The sequence below is a fragment of the Spodoptera frugiperda genome, chromosome 27 (genome assembly GCF_023101765.2).
Source record: "Spodoptera frugiperda isolate SF20-4 chromosome 27, AGI-APGP_CSIRO_Sfru_2.0, whole genome shotgun sequence".
Lineage (NCBI taxonomy): Eukaryota > Metazoa > Arthropoda > Insecta > Lepidoptera > Noctuidae > Spodoptera > Spodoptera frugiperda.
The window spans coordinates 11,884,753-11,906,973 of NC_064238.1; the positions used below are offsets into that span (position 1 = coordinate 11,884,753).

The 22,221-nt window shown below is 34.0% G+C and overlaps 1 protein-coding gene across 8 annotated transcripts in view; it reads left to right on the forward strand.

Annotated features, from left to right (window-relative positions):
• The window catches only part of LOC118263273 (DNA-binding protein D-ETS-4), a 42,289-nt gene that overhangs the window by 18,065 nt on the left and 2,003 nt on the right, over positions 1–22,221 (forward strand). The window contains exons 1-6 of one of the 8 annotated variants that reach the window (XM_035575158.2): positions 1,114–1,408; positions 12,369–13,152; positions 13,820–13,974; positions 16,720–16,846; positions 16,996–17,034; positions 19,656–19,805. In XM_035575158.2, the coding sequence (XP_035431051.1) occupies positions 1,340–1,408; positions 12,369–13,152; positions 13,820–13,974; positions 16,720–16,846; positions 16,996–17,034; positions 19,656–19,805 (1,324 nt within the window). In that variant the 5' untranslated portion in view covers positions 1,114–1,339. Of the gene's footprint in view, positions 1–1,113; positions 1,409–3,554; positions 3,860–11,340; positions 11,419–12,368; positions 13,153–13,819; positions 13,975–16,719; positions 16,847–16,995; positions 17,035–19,655; positions 19,806–22,221 lie in introns of those variants that run through there. The other 7 variants (XM_035575160.2, XM_035575162.2, XM_050705579.1 and 4 more) reach the window with 7 other exon arrangements.

Below are 22,221 nucleotides of genomic sequence, written 5' to 3' on the forward strand. Positions count from 1 at the left end.
GTGTATACTGCACTATAGGGAGATACTCACCTGCAGTCCGGCCTCCAGTGCTATCTCCTTGAAGTTCATTTTGATACTCTTAAACTATGATGTGGATGTTGGTAGATCACGAACTCCATGAGTGCGCGACAAGTGGCACCGACATGGTGTGTTAAAATTCATTTCTTACACAATGGAGTTAAACGATTAAGTCCGAACAAATTGTATGTTTATTTGTCTTTACCTTAAAACCCGTCCCTAAACTATGTTAGCTAACTGTTGTATGTAAATGAGATAAACTATTTATATAGACATTTACACAAGCAGTTTTCAATTGTCAAGCTAAACATTTTAACGATGTATTTAAAAACCATTGATTTTTTTTTAAAGTATTAAGATTGCGCACTGATTACTTCTGTACATACTAGATTGCTTATGGGCCACCCGACGAGTTTTGGTCAAATGATAACCGATTAAATATAGGAAAGAAATTAATCATACAAATCAAACCCGGGATCTACATTTTAGTAATCGTTAACTAACAAATTAATACAGATTAAATAATAAGTAATATCTACATATACGCGGATATTTTTAAAAATAATTTATCTTTGTTATCTATTAGAAAATTGTTATCCCATCCAGGATCCAGATAATTGATAATGATCTCATTATGTCATATACTCATCACATCATTGGTAAAAAATAGACTATTTTTTTATTATTGACAGACTAAGCATTAAATTAATTATGATAATTTCATTTCGCTATCAGATAAGTGTGAAATCTATTGTTACGTGGTTAAAGCATGATATGGTTCGATTGCCTTTAAAATTGAATAATGATATGAAATATTGTATTTTTTTACAGTAAAACATTGTATAAATATATGATAACTTGTATTGCTGTTCATATAGAAATAGTTTTTTTTTTTCACAATAACATTTGAAATTTTTATTACCTACTTAAAACAATATACATTTAATGTTTCATATTATATTTTTCCTTAAATAGGCTCCCATATTTGAAAAAAGATTCACTATCTTATCAACAAGAGCGAACTTTGCTCCGCACGATAAAATGACGTGATAAAACAATATATATATTTATCGAAGTGTTATATGATAAAATATTAAAAAGATTTACGTCTTTGTATGTAGACTGGCACACGGAAAGCAGCTGCAGACAGCTTTAAAATATATTTTAAGAAAATAATATAGTGATATATCGCTGCGATTAAATAAAACGATATTTTTATATAACATTGATTAAAAAGTGATTTTTAATTTATATTTCTATATTGTTAGTATTTTCTTTGTTCGTTGGTTTATGGACTTTTTTTAAAAGAAATTTGGAAACTATGGTGTCTGTTGGGGATTATTATTGGAGAAACTACGGGGGATCTTACTATCTGGCTCAGGATTATCAGGTAATTAATTTTAATATTGCGTAATAATTAGAACTAAGAAAAATTAAGATAATTATTTCATTACTATTAGGTATATTATAACCCTATTACGATGTAGCCTATTGTGATTCTATAACATCGAATGTTGAAAAATAGTGACAAATAAATTCGTTTCAAAAATTATTTATTAAAAACGACAAACAAGAAACATGGCCGCCCTTTTACTTTGACACTGACATTTGGTCATGAAAAGGATGACGTCATTTAAAAAATGAATGTGTATGATTCAGGCTTTTTCATACATTTTCTACTTCGAATAACATACATGACATTGAAACAACTTAGTCACTGAAATACGAATGAATCGTTTCTTAATTGATCATTTTAAGGTTTAATTATGAATGATAATGAAAACCTATATTGTACATACATACATACATACATATCGTCACGCCTTTAATCCCCGAAGGGGTAGGCAGAGGTGCACATTATGGCACGTAATGCCACTGTGTACACCCACTTTTCACAATTTATGTTGTAAGTCCCATGTAATAGGTGGTGAGCCTATTACCATATATAACCTATATTGTATAGAAAAAGAATCTAGATATTTCTGAAATATGCATGAAAATGCTAATCTAACTTAGTCGTCAAGTCATAACTATGTATATATACTTTATAATACTAGTAATACAGATTTTCCCAAGATATGAATGCACATACATACATAACTATTTAAAAGAATTACACACGACGCAGTGGTGTGTGGGTGCTTTATGAATGGGTTTTTGCGGTGACATAAAACAAAACAGTGACTAGTAAAGCCGGCATTCCCTCTTATATAAGAATCACTTATAAATAGATTTTAAATACTTAACTTAAATCCTTTTTGCTCAACAAGGATTTAGTTATACTCATATATTTTATGAAAGATTTGAGCAAATCTTTATTTTAACCTTTGACTTTATAGTAATGCGAATAGTATTGGGATTGCATAATATTTTTAAAATTAGAAAATTGTTTCGCATCGCATATAAAATACATGCGGACATACGAATAAGTTTTTTTTTAAATGCTTTAGTATTTTTGGATTATCTAGTTTATATTTCGAAATGGAACTCCTAAGTTTTATAGATTCATTAAATTATAAAAAGGACATTTATAAAATAGAGAAGATCTTCAGATTCAAAAGAGTTCAAAAATCCAGTGCGAAAAATTTGCATCCCGTTGATGTCTTTTGTACTGGACTTCACAATTTTCAGTAATAACAATTTAATCAAAATAATAATACACAAATAGTAACACAACGTGTGAACAATGTATGTATTATTATTTTCTCACGTGTAGGATATTCTGACGTACTACTGTAAGTATGTGTGTGTGTGTGTGTGTATGGTATACGTGTTTTTTGCCTGTGTTCAGCTATTATTACTGAATGAATGAAGTGCGGAAGGCGCGGAACGATAACGTCATGTTGAGCACGACTCACGATTTATTTACCCATAATAATGAGGGTGGATTAACCCCAATTTTATGTAACATATAGATTATCATAACTGTCAAGGCAGTCAAGATTGTAGTTGAATTTATTTGCATTTATTATGTCATAGTACCTTTAGATGCAATCCGTTGTGTATTATTATCTTAGAGGTTGAAATGTGTATTATTATTAATAGCTGGTTGAGTTTTAATAACGCGACTTAAATTACAGTTGTACAGAAGTAATGCAAATGATACTTGAACAAAGTAATTCATGCTATCGATGACATTGACTAAATTAAACATTTTATTGGATCACAGGCAATTGAGATAAAGTTAAAAAGTATTTCGATTGTATTTAATAAACAATTGCATTTGATGGTCACAACTGACGTAGACTTTACTGTATTTTGTTTACGGAAAAAGACATAAGACTAATAGAATCCAATTAAAATAGGACGTGACAAAAAATAGAGAAGGAACTGAACAATGAAATGTAACTGAAACCAAATCACTTTTTAATTTCGTCTTTTCATTTTAAGACTTTTCATAAACGTCATAAAAATGTAATTAAGTGATCTATGACGTTAGACGACGTTATAACTATGTGAGAAGTATTTGTTATATTAGTTTAGTGGCAGCGTACTTCCCGTAGTGACGTAGCCACTCATTGAGGCAAAGCCTTCGTGCGCGGGCGCCGCGCTCAGTGGCTGTGTGATCTATCCGCCGTACACACGCACTCATGTTGCCAAAAAAATATATATGCCGGGAATATTTACATTTAAACTTAATTCTATAAGAAGTATATAAATAAAACAAGTGACGGACATTTTACTGGATTCTGTGAATTGTTCTTTCAACGTGCAGACACGCCGGCCGGCATTCTAACCTCTACGCTATGGATGCAGCGCAAGCGCACCCCTGTTCGGATATTTGACTGTGTGAGTGGATTTTGTACATTCAGTGAGTGGGGCTGAAAGCCTGCTGAAGCAAGTGAGTGAGGCATATAAGCTTAAGTTACCACGTGAACTTATATTAACTTAACTTCTTACTTGTTAAAAAGCGAATGTTATTGTTATTGTTTATACTTCTATCGAAGTGTTTTGAGTTTCAACAATCGTTTTGATTGTGGATTTGAATGTTTTACATTTAGAGGTTATACAGTAACGGTATCATAACAAAAAGCAGTGTCAAGGAACTAAAAGCCGGTTACATATTCATACATATAATATAACCTAGCTAGTTTGTATACTACCTACATAATACCATTTATATTGAAGTATTTGAAGTCAAGTATATTAAAACAACGGTGTTTTGTTCGTTAAGACTCGTTTTGTTAAGATTTATAGTTATTATAATTGTTCGAACAGAAGTTATGGTCCATCCACGCCAATGATCTTAAATATTACTTCAACAGTTGAACAATTAAACTAAAGCATCGTGCTAAGACTAAATGAAACAGTTTATACTTGTTTTCTAACCGTAAACTATAAATACTGAAGATCATAATCTAAAAAGGCTGTACTTAAACTCAATAAATGAGATTGACAAATCATTTACAAATGTAGGGTACTTAAACATCATTCCAATAGAAACTTCCAGGTCTTCTATCTAACAAAACTGAACCAAGAATCGAACCTGTAATCTAGAACCCTCTAAAAACACAAGCCATTCAGTAAAACTTGACATGACAATAAATTTAACAGTTTGATAACCGTTTAATTGACGAACAACGGTTGGGAAATACCAAATGTTTAGCTTAGTCTTAGATATATAAAAACTATATACTAGATATATATATACAGTGACTGGAATGACATGTTTTATATACTGAAGTGTATATAAAACTAATGTTCTTGTTCCTAATATGGTCGTGCCGCGGTATTTATGCTAATTTCATTACGTTTACTGTTTTCTGATCTGTTATGATTGTAAGTTTTATTTCTTTAGAGGTAGATAGTATTTTATGTTGTTATCTATATCTCTTCTATGGAGGTTAAAAGATGAAACTGAGCTTAGAGTATAATCTATTGTTTGACAATAAGAACTGTAATATATGTGATATATTGCCTAGTCATTGGAAGACAATGCAAAACAAAGTCTTATTGGATGATCTTCATTTTAAGATCGATGTGGAAAATGGCTTTTTAAGGGGGAAAAATCCAATGACTTCTTCTGCCTTGTGAGGCGAGAGGGAGTGTCAGACTCTTACTGACTAAAAACCACCCCGTTCCTACTTTTTGAGCCGGAGCCCCGGTAAATCCGTTAGTCCGGTAGTCCGCAGCTCCGGAGACTTTTTTAAGGCTAGATACATTATCATATGCTTGTTAGTTCTACCAGCTTCTTGGAAATACAATCGTGATATCAAGTTTTGGTTACAGTCCTGATAACATCTCATGAAGAAGGTGCTAGACAAAAAGGGGTAACCCCAAGCATTATAACTCATCGTAATGGCTCATTAAACTTAATCTCTCACAGACATCTCACTCAAAGTTAAACCATATTTACTTTAACATAGAATTACAAATTAAATGTCATTTTTTACTACAGTCACGCTTAAGTAGTTTTCTAAATTAGGATATTTTAACTTATTTGGTAGTGACATAAAAAAATGGAGCACTTAATTTTGACTTTGATTTATTTTTGTTGAGATAACCTTTATTTGGAATGTGCAAATGTAATTAAACTAGTTCATTTATAATAGATTTTAGTTTTATCATTTTAGTTTATGTATACATGTAACGAATGAGAAGTTATACATAAGGCAATGTATTGGATAAAGAATAATAGATTTTAATTAGATGCAATGTGATCCATTTTAAATCCATCTTTGTGCATCTGATAGTACTATTCTAAGTTTATACGCTTTCTGATTACTACGACGAAGTACGAAGAACATAGAACGAAGTATATATTTAACTGTATATTAACAACTTTTTCAATATAACGGAAACTTTTCCAATCAGTGAAAATGTTTAATAAGATATATCTGTGTTTATAAACATGAAGAGTTATTGGCTTGCTAACGGCTCGACTCTAAAAGCATTGCAATAATAAAATTTTAGTTTTCACATTACGGGTGGTCTGTTTTTGCGTAGCAACGATGTAGATTCATTACGTAGTCTAATTCTAATTTAAGTGGTGTGTGAATATACTTTGAGAATTGATATCATTGAGAACTAGCAACTTCTATAAATATATTGTCTTAGTATTTTTTATGTAACAAATGATGGAAGATAAAAAACCAATCTTGATACGGATGACAAAAGATTTAAAGTTCTTCAAACTAAACGAATTTACTGGTAGCTTCCAAAACTATGTCATTTAAAAATAAACCATTTAAAATTGTAACAAATTTGTATGCATTACAAGCATTTTTTTACTACTATAGACAGTTGAGCGAACTTTAGTGGGAAACCCAAGGTCTGAACCAACTGGCTCTGGTAGTCACGCTCACTCTCAACGCTGATTGGTCGACAATGCTATGACGTCAATAGACAATGTCGGCGAATTTTTTTTTTAAAACGGAACACATACTTCCTACAGATTTGGCGTTTGATATAAATGTTGGTATTGTTATTATTTGGAAGCTAGTTCGATTTTTAAATACAGGTTATCTAATTATTATTATTGCAATTAATTGTTTTAATAATATACATTTATAGTAATAATAGAACATTTAACACCATTAATAATATTACAAAAAATTGATAGTGATTTTTATACCGCGCAAATATGTATGATGTTCATAGATCAGTTACAACAACACTCTAATCATTGTAACCTAAAAATGAAAATGTAAACTTTAAGCTTGGGGTCAAAATGGTTGAACTCTGTATCACTTTTTACGTTGTATATTGTTATGCTGTAAACACACGGTCATTGGCACTGTTACCGAACAACCAGCATTGTGTTGTCATGGTAACTGGGGCCATAAAACATAAAGTCCAAATGAAAATCTTTGTAACAGACAAATAAGAAAATTGAGTTTACTATTGTTGTGTCAAGGCTATTTCTTCAATGTTATAGTGTATTATAATTATTGCAAATTTGTCATTTGGATGATGGATAAAACATAAATAATATAGTATGTTAGTGTTAGGGTGTACATACATATAAACCGGAGCATATTATAATATAATAAAATTATCTCTCTAGAAACGTCTAAACAAAATCATGACCAGATTTGTTATCTGTTATTAATACCTACGTAGAAATATGTTTAGACAATAAAGATAACATTTTTTTTTTCTAAAAGGAAATTATCTAGGTTAGTTTATGTTATAACATAAAATCTGATTTCAATTATCCCCTCAAGTCAGTCCTACGTAGTAACTTCAAGTGAACTAGTTACTCGTTAGCTGTTTACAATTATGACAAATACTTCACTATAAAATGGAAACCATATTAAACAGTAAATTCCCATTTTTTTTTTTTTTTTTTTACATTTAATGGGTCGACGTTTGACCGCTATCTCACCTGATGGTAAGTGATGATGCGGCCTACGGTGGAGCACGTCTGCCCATAAGCAACCTATTCACTCGGGCCTTGAAGACACCCAGGTTATACCCATCAGGGAACACAGACTCCGGCAAGGAGTTCCACTCCCTAGCAGTTCGCACAAGGAAGCTTGAAGCGAAACGCTTCGTGCGAGTGGGTGGGATATCTACCATGAAGCGGTGACGCCTCGCCGATTGTCTTGTGGTTCGATGATGAAAAGGACTAGGGGGAATCAAGTTGTGCAATTCCCCCGCACACTCTCCGAAATGTATCCGGTAAAAAACGGAAAGGCTTGCGACCTTGCGCCTGTGTTCAAGGCTTTGAAGCCGGGCCTCCACAAGCGCATCATCGTTGATGAGCTTCTTGGCACGCCTTTCAATGTGTTCGAGCGCATCTAGCTGGCATTTAGCCGAGCCGTCCCAAAGGTGAGAACAGTACTCCATACATGACCGAACCTGCGCTTGGTACAGGCTCAGCAGTTGTTTCGGTGTGAAGTACCGTCTCACCTTCGAGAGGATACCCAACTTCCTACCAGCCAGATGCGCCTTCGACTCTATATAAGAGCCGAAGTTTAGCGTTGGCGATAGAGTTACGCCCAGAAGCTCTAGATGATCCGATATTGGAACGGATACATTTCGGAAAGTAGGAGCCAGCGGAAATTGACTCCGTTTGGCAGAGAATAGACACGCCTGGGTTTTGGTAGCGTTGAACTTGACCAAGTTGGCGTCACCCCAATCGGAGACCGCCTTCAAGGACGAGTTCAACCGTTCGACCATGGATTCTCTTAGAGACTGGATCTGTGTTCCGCTAGTCCGCGCATCGGACACATACCTTTCAACAACTGTGCTGTCATCTGCATACCCAAAGATACCGGGCTTAAGCAGGTCGTTGATGTGCAGCAAAAAGAGCGTTGCTGAAAGTACTGACCCCTGAGGGACTCCGGCGTTGATACCAAATTGGTCAGACGAGCAGCCATCGATGACTACTCGAATTGACCGATCCCTCAGGAAGTCTGCAATCCATCTGCACAGATCAGCGGGAAGTCCATATGCAGGAAGCTTGCCGATAAGGCTGTCGTGCCAAACCCTGTCAAAGGCCTTCGATATATCGAGTGAGACCGCTATTGCCTCCCCGTGCTTCTCTATGGCCTCGCTCCAAATGTGGGTGGCATACGCAAGAAGGTCCCCAGTGGATCGGTTGTGGCGAAACCCATACTGCTGATCGCTGAGGAGGTCGTTACCTTCCATATCCGTTTAATTAATTCCTAGAAAAATCTAGGCATAAATTATAATCTAGATGGTAATCAGTAACAAACTTCGGAAGTCCGGATATATTCTGTGGTACGTTGCTTTTGACGCACTGAAGTGACTTGCAGTTAGGCATTTTTTGTCGCAAACTATTTTTAGTAGACTCCGTTTATTAATCTTTAAGGTTACTTTCAGTTTAAGAATAGAACAATGGGATAGGCAGACACAATGGAACGCAAATAGCTACGAATCTTTCACACCTATTTCGCTTTATCATCAGTCGTTAGTCTTTTCATGCATGCTCGTTGGTTAGAGGTACTTTTAATTTGGCCCTTCTTTAATCCCAAAGGCTAGGCTGGATATCCCAAAGTGGAGCATATAATTATAAAATGCAACATCCGCATCTACATTAGTAAGGGGATGAGAATAACAGAACTAATCAGAAGTTATAATTAATTATTACTTCCAAATTTTTTTAAGTTGTTTTGTTGAATAATTTGGTTGTCTACAAATCCATTTTTCTTTATAATTTACAACATCCAACTTTACAATTACATTGTACAAAAGTAAAAAGTCAAATGGTTTTAAGTTTAAAACTAAAAGTTCATGTCTGACAAATTTTGATCACATCATACGATAGATTGATTACGTTCACATTGACGTAATCGACCTGTTAATTCAATCACGATTTATATAACGCACTACATATTTACATGTAGTATATAAGCACATATTGACTCTAGACCAGACGTAATAGACGGCCAGTAAATATTGTCTCAACGTTTTTTTAAAGTCTAGGCGTTATTTGGCTTATGTTTTTTTTCTGAAATATTAGGTACGATTTATACGAGTTTTATTTTTATTAATCTCTCTATATATATAAAAATCTATTGGTTTTTGTTAGTCTCTCTAAAACTTGAGAACGGCTAACGGCGCATTCCAATAAACTACCGATCGGTAAATTTGCTTACGAGCCGTAGAATTTTGACACATTTTGTATGGAGCTTATGTCAAAATTCTACGGCTCGTAAGCAAATTTACCGATCGGTAGTTTATTGGAATGCGCCGTTAACCAATTTGAATTATTTGTGGAAGTCCAGGGTAGGTATAAAAGGAGTGGAAAAAAAATTGAGGTACGAAGTTTGGCGGGCTAACTATTGTGTATAAATAAAATGACATATTTTTAACTTGATGCTTAAAATAAGTAATGCATACATTTTTTCTGTTAAAACATAAATGATAAGTTTTATTCATTATTAAATATGAATAATACAATCGTCACTAATCCTATTCAACCACGGACAAAGTGCAAAGAATAAAAAGTGAAATATCACAAAAAGTTATAAACGAAACAATCTAAGATATTCAAAGGTCACATATTTTAAATTCTTAAACATCATACTTTGAATATTTGGCACATAATGCTTGACATAATGACATTATTATAATTATATGGGTTGATTAACACGATAATATAATTTAAACCAGACATTTCCGCATACTAAGTAACACTGGGTGTTAACAAATTAATATTATATTAATCTACAGATGTTTTCAACATTCCTTTAAAATAAAAAGATTTGCTTTAGATTGGACTTTATAACTATCAAATTAGGTAGATCGAATTATGACACTATACAGTATGCGGTATCCTAGCGGGCTTACCGTGCCTCCGGTTCGAAAAGCAGGAGTAGGAACGCGGTGATAGTCAGTAAGACTCTGACACTCCCGTTCACCTTACCTATGGCGGGAGAAGTCATTGGATATTGTTCCCGCTTAAAAAAAATACTATACAATATGTAATAAAAAAGGCATTGGTACGCAAAGACCGATTCAATTGCCATATACTAGAGACAATTCGACAAGATTTTACTGGCGTGAAATTCGAAGAATAAAAAAAAACTCAAGATTTTCGAGATCTAACATTAGATGAGATGTTGTTGTTTAAAAGATTAGGTTCACTAAACTATATATTAGGCTGTTTTTTGTATCATTAACATTTCTACAACAGTTGATTAAGATAAATATTAATAACTGTCGTCTCAAACAGATTTGTTGCCTATTTCATTAGCAAAAAAAACATTTTCCTTTGAATCTTAATTAACGGATCAACAAGCCGCCGCTCTAGTAAAATAGCAAAACAAATTAAATAATAATTCCTAATCATCAGCCGAAGATAGTGACATCATCGAGCTCTTAATAAAATCATAAACAAGACGAAGTCAATATTGAAAAAAATATTGCTAAACTAGATTTTTACGATAACATCACGAATTTTACTTAAATTGAACTCTAGGACTAATTAAGATACAATTCATTTTTGTTTGTGTCTATCAATTTAGAATTCTCGAATGAAAAAAATATTTCAAATTATATGGCGCCGCGTTTTTTCTTGCCTGTATGCTTATGTCTGTACAGCCAGTGTTAACTTGTCGAAAATAAAAAAATAGTGTTTGAAAAATCGAATGCGATTTTTTTTTTATAATGTATGTACTACAGTACGAGTATTATAACTGTAAAGCATCTTCGATATGATATAATAAACTATAGAGTAACTCATAGAAACCGTATCAATTGACTAAGAAGAACAATTATACTACAATGCAGATGAGAGACGTGAGAATTATGTAAATATATCCAACAATTGTTCGGAATTGTGGAAAAAATGAGAAAAATTGTGACACCGGTTGATTATCCGGATAGACCGGTTCGGAACGGACAGATTTTCGCAAAGCATAGGAAATGTCTCGAATAGAAGGCAGTCTTGTGTTCAGTGCGCATATGATGGGTCTGTCTTTACTGAGAGTGAGTTTTCTGTATATTTTTTTAATCAATCAATATGTTCTTTCTGTAGTATAGAAGTCATTGTTTTTATGAGGTAAAGAAATGTTATTTTTAGGTGTAGTTGTGGTAGGTTGAACTTTTTTTTACAAAACAACTTTAAATTCGACTTGATGTTTCAAGTACGGGTTTTCCATTAGCTATTAATAGGGATTTGTAATTAAAATATTGATTTATTATGTTAATTACGAAATCACGATACGCTCACGTTTTTTGTTCCATAGCAACAACGTTAAAAACATATGTTTTCATAACATACAAAAATGTTCTTTCCCGAGTGCCATCATCCGTAAATATAGTTCCGATTTTTTATCACATCTCAGCTTGAGTTATTAGCAAACAATCTACATATATTTACATATATTTTTCAAACACTCGTACGAATTCTCAGAACTGGACACTATATCGTATGATTATAATACACTCCTAAAATACGGAATGTTAACAAATTACATATTTCTAATCTTATTTGCTTATTACCACCTAAGTATTAGTTTTACAATTATTTTGTTACTTAAACCTACGCAGCTATGAATCATTACTAAGTTTAGACGTTTGACGTAACGATTAGAAAAATATACAACATGGATGCTAAACATCTGGTTGTTAACATGTTGTCCAATGACGTTAGCGAACGATGACCCACGGGACTCCACAAAGTTCTATAGATTACAGGGTCAAGTTCGTTACCAAGTTCATAGACCTCCCAACTCGTGTAGTTAATGCATGAAAATCATAGATAAACAACTACGAGACACTATCAAGACCGAATTAACAAACGCGTGTGAAATCCAAGAAATATCGACTAAAATCGTGACTGATCAAACAACACCATTTGTAGCTAATATACTTAAATCGTTTGATGACACGGAATCATTGATAAACATCTAAAGTTGGTTCTCTCTTGTCCACAGATGCCACAAACAGTGCCCCGGTCCGGGTGCAGCCCGCCGTCGGCTTCTCAGGGCGAGAGAGCGGTCCCCGGCTCCCCCGCTGATCTACAACATCTTCTGCGCCTGCTCGGCGCTGCATCCCCCCCAGAACCCATGCTTCACTCTCCTCCAAACCCTCACAACAAACCACCCCCACCCTATCCAGAAGATAACACAAACAACGTTTTCTTGGAACGCCTATACGACTTTGAGGGTTACCCTACTCCCTCGCCATCTTCAGACGAAGGATCTATCCCAGCAGTCACCTTGCAGCCTTCATCACCCTACAATTCTCTTCAGTACTCTCCACAAGTTTACATTAAAGAAGAACCTAACAGACTTGCCGTGCCCGGCTTTGCCTCCCCTTATCCCTTGTCTCCGTCAGGATCGTGCGTGTCGTACGGAAGCCACAATCAATATTCATCACCAGTCCCACAACACGAGGAATACATAGATATAGAAGAACTTCTAAAAGAAAATCAGATTTTACAAGAAAGTGTACAACAGAGCTACATCACACCTAAAATCGAAGTTGAAGAACCCAGAGATCACATTCTCCTGCGATCAGCACTAGAAGACACATCCTTCCAGAAGAGATTAAATCTCAGACCAATTCCTTTAGAATTGGGAAGTGTAAAAATGGAAGAGAGCAGTGGAGGTGACGATTCTCTAGTGGCACCAGACATCGATCGAGTTCTCAGCATGGCCATCGAACAGACCAAGAGAGACGTAGACAACACATGCACTGTACTTGGAATCTCACCAGGTGAGTTAAAAACGTGAACAGCATTATTCACTGAACTTTGCTTGTAAGTTGCATTACGTGCTCATACATTTATGAACAATCATATAAAGATTTACAATGACATATCATGGGAATGTTGTACTGTATACCGTACATGATTACTATTAGATTGCAATTAATAGTGACGTCACTTCGTTGGTGGCTAGGCAAAAAACGTATTAGTCCGTACAAAATATGTTAGCTACTGTCGAGTATAACGCTATTATAAACATAAATGATTTCTTAGAAGTAGCTCGCAGCCGATTACGTAAGCTGTTTATGTTGGCCCAGCGATGATCTCGTCTTATATTAGTGACGTGCTCGCTATATACACATTGATTGGATATGCAATGTGAACATGCGTAACTTGGTTCACATATTCTTAGAACGCATTTTCTTCCTTGACTCTGTTAATTAGTAAGTCAATGATTAATGATTACAAACAAAGTATAATAAGATTACGGTAGAATGGACGTGACGATGTAAACTGATTTAAAAGTCAATAAGATATGCAAGAAGTGAATTTAGAAGACATATGTGCTAGTAATGGGATAGCTATACCAGTCTTACTAGAGCATAAAAGACTAGAAGAAGCAAAAGTGACTGGAGGAAATGAAAGTGCAGTAGATGACAGATAATTTGTTTTCAGATCCAATGCAGTGGACCACCGGGGACGTAAAGGCATGGGTGATGTTCACATTGCAACATTACAACCTACCAATGGTACCCATGGAAAACTTCACAATGGATGGCGCAGCACTTGTAGCACTAACAGAAGAAGAATTCAACCACAGAGCACCCCAGGTACTATTTATAATCATTTGTATTTACTTAAGTTTATCGTATAACCCTGGGACGGATTGAGGGCGTTTGTAAGACCAAAGTCTATACTGATTCACATACTACTGATAATACAATGTTTACTTAAGTAGTATCAATTAAAATAGTCTATATAGGAGAAAATATCTACAATGCGTGTTATCTTGGTGTTATCATCATATAAATTCTTCTCGACACGTGTCAGTTGAGGTCAAGAGATACAGAATTATCGCCAGCTGTAACGTCAACGTAGGGGCTTGGGCGTTTTTATTTGATCTGCTTGTGTTACTCCATTCTAAGCAAATACGTGGTTCTGTCATCATATGAAAGATTTTTTAGCAATTTTTGTCAATTTCTTTAAGATGTATTTTTGTTATAATTATGTACCAACAATGGCCTAGTGTCTTCATCCATATTTAAGATCGTGTTACTGGTTAAATCATCGTCAAATATTACAATCTTTGTTTCTTAATTCTTCATTTTAAATGCTTACATCATAATTTAGTTAAGCGTGGCTTTTGCACATGCTCGTCGCATTACAAATTGATGAGCATAGATGATTCATATTTAATCTTATTTACTGACCAAAGAGCAAACTAATTTACATTTTTAATAGACACGTTTGGTGTCATACCAAGTTTATCCATTACTTTAATTAATTCTTCTATCGCTTTATTACGATTGTTATCTAATTTAAAATGTTTTATACATTCAAAATTATCGATTTCAATGGAACTAGAATAATTTTGAAATTTTGTATTAGATTTAATGATAATATCAGTCAATGATTTAATCACGTTGCTACTTCAGCCTCGAGAGTAAATGATAATACTATCAATACTTAAGAGGACGATGATAAGAAAACGAGTATTGTTTTAATAATAATGATGCAATGAAGTTTGTATGACAACTTACTATCAACAGTTTGAATAATTATTGGACAAAAAACTTTACTATGTATCGATAGTTTATTATTTCTGTTGTAACATTTATCATTATCAATAATACGTATAACGTAACTCAACATCTTGTTTAACCTAACAATGCCATTCATTTTATTGAATTCGACAAAAACTACTATTGAGTTTTTGTGGTTGTTCATTTCGAAGTAGCTATTATCAATCATATTTTTTTCTTTGTATAAAACATCTGCTTTTGGATACTCTGAGAATGCCTTAAAATGGTGTGTTTCATCCAAGTTACTTTCAATCCCTGTTACCGATGTGACATCTGTAGGCCGTTCTGTTTCCTCATTGCCCGTAGCGAAAAGTTCAACATTAATTGCATTTACGTAATTAGTAAGGACAACGAAAGTAAGGAAATCCGTTAATACTGACCCGTCTTATGTAACTTCATTGAAGACTAGTCCATTTTCAACGTTTAGTTTTGCAATCATTGTTATGTCATCCTTGTTATTTATTATAACATGTGCAGTAACAGCAACGGCTTCGGCAACATCGGTGTGTTATTATGTAAGCCTTAAATTCTCAAAAAGTCTAGATACAACTTAAACTTAAATTACATTTTTATAAAGTCTATTTTTATCTGACGATTATTTGCCGCTTAGTTCGTTTGTAGTTTTATTATTAAATTCAGTAAGTGATTTCTAATTGAGAGTAAAAACCATTACTAATACATTAACGATAAAAACACTATGTATGTGTGGTTTTGTTCTTTCCCTATGACGATATGAATATAAGGAAAATTTCCTTCGAATACGTAGCAATGATGAGGTCACGTCTTTTTACGGACACACATTTTAATGACGCCATACATGAGTTAACACTTCAACGCTAACAACTTGCAACTATTACGAAGAAACGAGCAAAAAATCAAATGATTTTGATCTTTAGAGTCGCACACTTAGCAGTTCAAAAATACTTAATCGATTCTTGGTGGGAAATTTAATTGAAATCTTATTTTGGATTGATTTGATCGGGTTTTTTGGAGATGGGGAGACAAAAATAAAGGTGATATAAATCTAAGCTATAACAAGATCCAAAACCGTATTAATAGAAGAGAATTTTAAAGACAAGAACAATATAAAAACAGCTAAATAAGTAGAAAAAATAGTGTAGCGTCGTATCGAGCACGGCTGTTCCAATGGGCAGGTATCTTTGTTATCGCACGCGTCGACGAGCCGACTTTCTCTAACCGATGAAAGTCAGCACCCTGGGACCCGTCTGCATACAAATTGCATCTGGTTTGCAGTATAGGATAGGTGTTAAATTAGTTAGGAATTCAGAGATGGAAGATAAAGGGTAGTCAAGTAGTAAATATAGACAAGGTAAATTTTGATATTGATTGCAAGAAGTTTTTTATCACTATCCTCGTTGAGATTAAGTGTTTTGTTGAATATTAGGAGGAAATAACAACATTTTGTAATAAAATCGTACGAAAATACATTTGGTTCGATCAATTCTGCAACTTGCAAAAGTTTTAAAACATTCCGATCGACCGCAAAACTATAAATATTTATCGTACGCTACGATTTGGACTTTAAGCGGATCAAATTCTGGTAGCTACGATCAAAACCCGTTTCTTAATTTACTAGCAGACTCGTTAGCTTCACGTTGCTTTGATATAAATTAAGATAAATCCAATAATTTTCTGCCAACTAAACAACTGGAATGATCAACTTCAAATGTTGCTTCTTGGAAATTATGCGCAGTTTCTTCGTAATGTGTGCATTTACAGTTCTGGTTTGATCATTGTTTATTTTTGTTTTAGGCGGGAAGCACGTTGTACGCTCAGTTGGAGATCTGGAGAACATCACAGGGGTCTGATCATCAACAGTTATCAGCTTCACCGATCCCAACGCCAGCAGGATTACCGTCAGCCGACGACATGAGTGATGGTGCGTATACTACTCCTGTTACAATGTAACTAATATTATGTGATATACAACCCAATTCTACACAAACAGTTATAGGTTTTTCTTCTTATGTGATGTGACCACCGTATATCATGTTTCTGACATATTGTATAATGCCAATTCCTTTGCAGGGTTGGCAAAGAATCAAGAGTTAGCAACGGATAAGATAGGTACTATAAAAATTATGTTATCGTCTAAATCAGCTTTGCAGCATGTCCTTATCAGCGGTTTAACTGTATTTAACCTGCAATCATTCTTTATTATAATAATATCCATCATCAATTTTCGTAAATTCATGCGACGATAGTGCAGTATCGACAACAGCATTGCACGTAAAAACGTCATTAATAAATTTTCTTTTAAATAAAGTTTAAGTTACTCAAGAACATTAATTGGAGTTAAACCATGTACGCCACAATTCCTAAGACTTTTATTGGACATAAATTCACCACGATGCTTAATGTTTTCTTGCATGATTGGACACATTTGATACCAATGTATCAGCATGCGTTAGTTGCCTATCAAATACTATCGTTATAATATTAAACTCATCATTTGATTCCACTCATAAAACCATAAAATCAACCATATTCGTCATACGATATGTCATCTTTTGAGTTAAGACCTGTAGATCCAGTCGTTAAAATGCGTGAAAATACAGACAGATGATTGAAAAGTAGATAGTGCAATACGTGGTCGAATGTAGCACGGCAATGCATCAGTCGCATGCATTGTGCATCCACCGTTACCAACCCACATACGGCCTGTGTTAGAGACAAACGAGCTAATGATGTATAGCCAACATCGTACGCAGTTGTAAACTGACTTTATGAGGGAATTGAAAGCCACGATGTATAGGACGTAATGGGGACAGGCGCGGTCTTTATTGGTGATAAACGATTAGCCAACGATAAGATACGTCTTGAACTGTTCTTTGCGAATTAAGTTTCTTTTGTTGTAGAAATCAATAAACATTTATCAGAATCCGTTTGGGAATTAGAAATTAGTGATTAATTTGACGACAATTTTACAATTTAAATTGCTATTTAGATTGACACGATAAATTATGAAAGCAGCTCTTATCTCAATTGCATAAAGATAAACCTTGATACAGTCCAACGGACGAGACTGACCGTCGCCCTTAATGGGTTGACAGTTAGCTTATAAATAAAAAAAGTGTCAGATAGTAGCACAGGAAATTGCGATCGACAATTATCTCCGAGTCAGTTGTCAGTACACACATGCTGTTTGACATAGAGATTTATATCAGAAAGGCCCTGGACAGTATAAAGTATATCAAAGAGGTTACTGGGGCAAATAGCGAATTCAAAATTCGAACACATTCTTTAAATTCAGAAGTTGTCCAAATAGAAGATTAAGGACAATCGCGTGTAGTGAAAAGAGTTCAGTCGGAGTAATAGGTAATATAACAGATATGTTCATCACACTAAAAGAGAAATAGAATACATTAAAGAAACGTTATAATAATCAAAGCATTTGATTATTTGATTACTTGATAAGTAATTGCTAAGATCAGGTTTCACGTTTTAGCATACGAATGCAATTTGTAATGGTTAAGGATCATTCTGTAAAATATCTCCTTGCTTGGAAGCACTAAATTAACATTAAATCTTTAAATCGCTGACCGATAAAATGAATTGGATTCTAATGTAATATGGAGCCACGCCTCGTTACAGTTAACCCATCAATCAGCCGTTTGTCGTTCTATTGCAGTTCTGTCCCTTGCACGTCGGCTTCGAATCCATATACGTCAAGTCTTGTTTTTGTATCGTTTCCCGAAGGCCTAGTTCACGCCACCGGACCCGCAAGGTCGTATGCGACCAAGATAAAATTGCTGACTGCATCGTGATCATTTTCATTAGCACCTTCGCATACAGCTCAAAATACTTTGAATTTTACTTTACCACAGCCTGTGTCACTTGCCTCGTCTCTTTTAGTAAGTTTACTCTCATTTCTTTTACATTAGTAATTTGAGCTTTAACGTCTTGCGCACAGACGTGCGTATTGATTGGAGTAAATCATTGCAACAGTTCTCTCAGACTGTTTGCAATATTCTATTCAGAAATCGGTTTTCTTCTCTAAATAGCTTGTTGCTATTTAACTCTTTAGAGTGTGCGTAGTGCACCGTTTTGTTTATAAGAAGCGTTTGGTTGTCAGTCTGTTTACATGTCTATAACTGAAGGTCAGTTGCCGGTAATTTGGTCTATGTTTACATCACTACAGAAATAGCTGTTTTACTTCAAACATTTTTCTTGCAGAAAGTTTCTTGTTGCGTTAAATGTTTTTAGGTCTTTAATAAAGGCGTAGTTGTGTAGAGGCCAGTCGACTAAGCACATGGTTTCGAAGAAGCGATGAATTGAAACGACTATCTTCCTAGAAACTACAGAGTAGACGCGCTGGCTAGTGTTCAATCTTCCCCATTATCGCCCCTCTAATAGTTCTAAATTGATAAATTATGCACTTCTTTATGCATTTAGGACGCCTTAGACATACGCAAGGGCTCTTATTCTTGTTAATAATTAGCATTATAGTTTGAATATTAATTATTTTACCCAGTACGGTGGTTAGGAATGCAGTAAATTAGTCATTGACACGATTTTCTTTAGATCTCACAAACAGTGCCATACTTTTTCACCTATAATTTTATCTATTATCGCCCCTACATTTTGAATGCTCAAAAGTTTTAACACTACATCTCATTCCATTTGCAAGTTTAACTCCTAGTTCTTAAGATTGATATTCTTTTGCTAATGATTGTCTTCTTTCACAGATGAGGACTCAGAGTCAGCGGGAACGAGTGCGACTGTTGGAGGCGGTAAAGCAAAGACTGGAAGCACACATATACATCTGTGGCAGTTCTTGAAGGAACTCCTTGCATCTCCCCATGTGCACGGTTCAGCGATACGGTGGTTAGACCGAAGTGAGTATTAGAATACATATTTATTTACATTTACATATCATTTGTAAATGTAACGTTTTTGAGAGACATTATTTCGGTACTAAAAGATATAAAACCTTTTTGGTTTAGTTGAATTTCTTAGTATTTTCGATCGGTAGTCACACGACATTGCATAGTGATATTTTTTTTTATCAATATATAAGAATTATTTTCAACGAAAGTCGAGAATGTACATCGTACACCTATGTAGGTACATTGCATCATTTCTATTTATAACGATTACGTTTTAGTATTATTGATATTGTGACATTTTATCTTTTTGTTATCGAAGGAATCTTTATCTATTGACGTAAACGACAATCTTTTGTTTTTAAACTATTTAAGATTAGGAATTGATAAGCAAGATTACGATTAGAATTAAATTTAAAATGATATCATCCATATTCTTATGTGAAAAGGGCTCAATGAATTTTCTTAGAAAATTGTAGCTACTACACAATTTATCATAAAATTGAATGACGTAGTAAGTTTGGCTTTTCATCAATGAGTAACTAAGTCCTTAGTACGAGTTTATTTTACGTTAAACGCGAGCGCGTTTGACGCTCTGATTGGTTGGTTCATTCGCGACGGCTAATTAGAGCGCCGAACACGCTCTCGTTTCGTTTTCGTTTAACGTAAAGGAAACTCGTACGAAAACTACTGAAATGAAGATATCTTCAAAAATAGACTTACAATGGAAACTACCAGAAAAACATACTTAGCAGGACTATTGGAACTATTTCCAACGATTACAATGTACAATGCAATTCGAACTTTAAACTGTTGACAAATAAAAGCAATTATCTAATGAAACAAACAACTTAACCTAGTAAATTCAACTTTATTTTGTTAGTCGCCAAGTAAACAATAAAATTGTAATAAATATTGTCTGTTTATTACTTAATTAGTCTTGCCTTGTTAATTAATGATAAATTGCAACAACAACGTATTATATTGTTTATGCATATGTAATATTTAATATTACGCAGTATGTAATTGTCTTGGGAATTCTGATATCGTCATTGCCATTTTTGTTTTTATTTTATTGTTACTGATTTGGGGTGATTTTTTTATTCTCCTTTGAATATTTGGTGTTATATTTTCTCGTAGTTCGATTATTTTTTTCATAGTTCCATCTTTCTTCTCTTCGATAATCATTTCTATATGAGTTAGGACTATTTTTATTCTCATTTTATAACCTAACAGTTTTTTAATTTGGCTTATATTTTCCATATTATAGGTATTACTTTCCCATTCTTAAGTAATATATGAGCAAGAACTTTATTATTCTCATTTACAATCTACCTCCAGTACCTACATCAATGGCTACATTATGGCGGTCATTCAAGACTCATGAGTCTGATCTAAAAAACCATAGCAAACCTGTTTGGTTGGTCCAGTATGTGTACAATTAAATAAATGTACAAAACGACCCTTTGTTACAGACCTGTTCTCAGTACAATACATAGTTACTGTTGATAACATTATAATTGGTTCAAACACGGAATCAAGAAACTCCTTTGTCTTAAATCGTACTGCGCTATCGAAGGCGTGGTCAGCCATAGGCTGTTTTATTACAACAAGCGTTTCCCATTGGTCGTTTTTTTGAGGTCAAGACTTACGAATCATAAAATTAATATGGGGCAATAAATGATTATTGTTTTATTAATTTTATCTATAAACTATTTATTGTTGATTTTAATCAAGTTAGAGAACAATACATAAATGATAAATTAACATTTTTTTATGCAATACATTTTGTTTCTAGACTTTTATAGTGGGACACTACTTACCTTATTACATTTGAGTCTCAATCTATACTAATATTATAAAGCTGAAGAGTTTGTTTGATTGTTTGTTTGTTTGTTTGTTTGTTTGTTTGTTTGAACGCGCTAATCTCCGGAACTACTGGTTACTTATAGTCAGTAAAAAGTAATGTGGGTTTTAAATTCACTACATATTAGAACGTGTACTGAATTACTTAGGTACATTATAAGTAGTTACTATGTACTCGCAACTTTGTATTAAATCTAAAGCTTTTCTTGTTCTATTTCCATCGCTTGCAATAGTATGGCTAGCTAAAATAAAATATGTTTTTTAAATACAACAAGACAAAGAAACTTGAAACAGCACAGATGTTCCTAAATACAGGTTTACATGAATATTTTTCGATTCTAAATCGATTCATCCACATCTCGATCGTAATCGTAAATCGAATGCATCAGTTATCGAATCTAACGCATGGAAAATTCATTTGAGCGACATTCCTGATCCAAGGTGATCGAGCCATTTACCATCTGTTCAATAAAATCGTTTTAAATAAAGGTTATCTAGTTTCGTGACTTGTTCAGACGATAGCCCGCTATTGTTTGGATTTATACCATTATTTTGTCCTTTT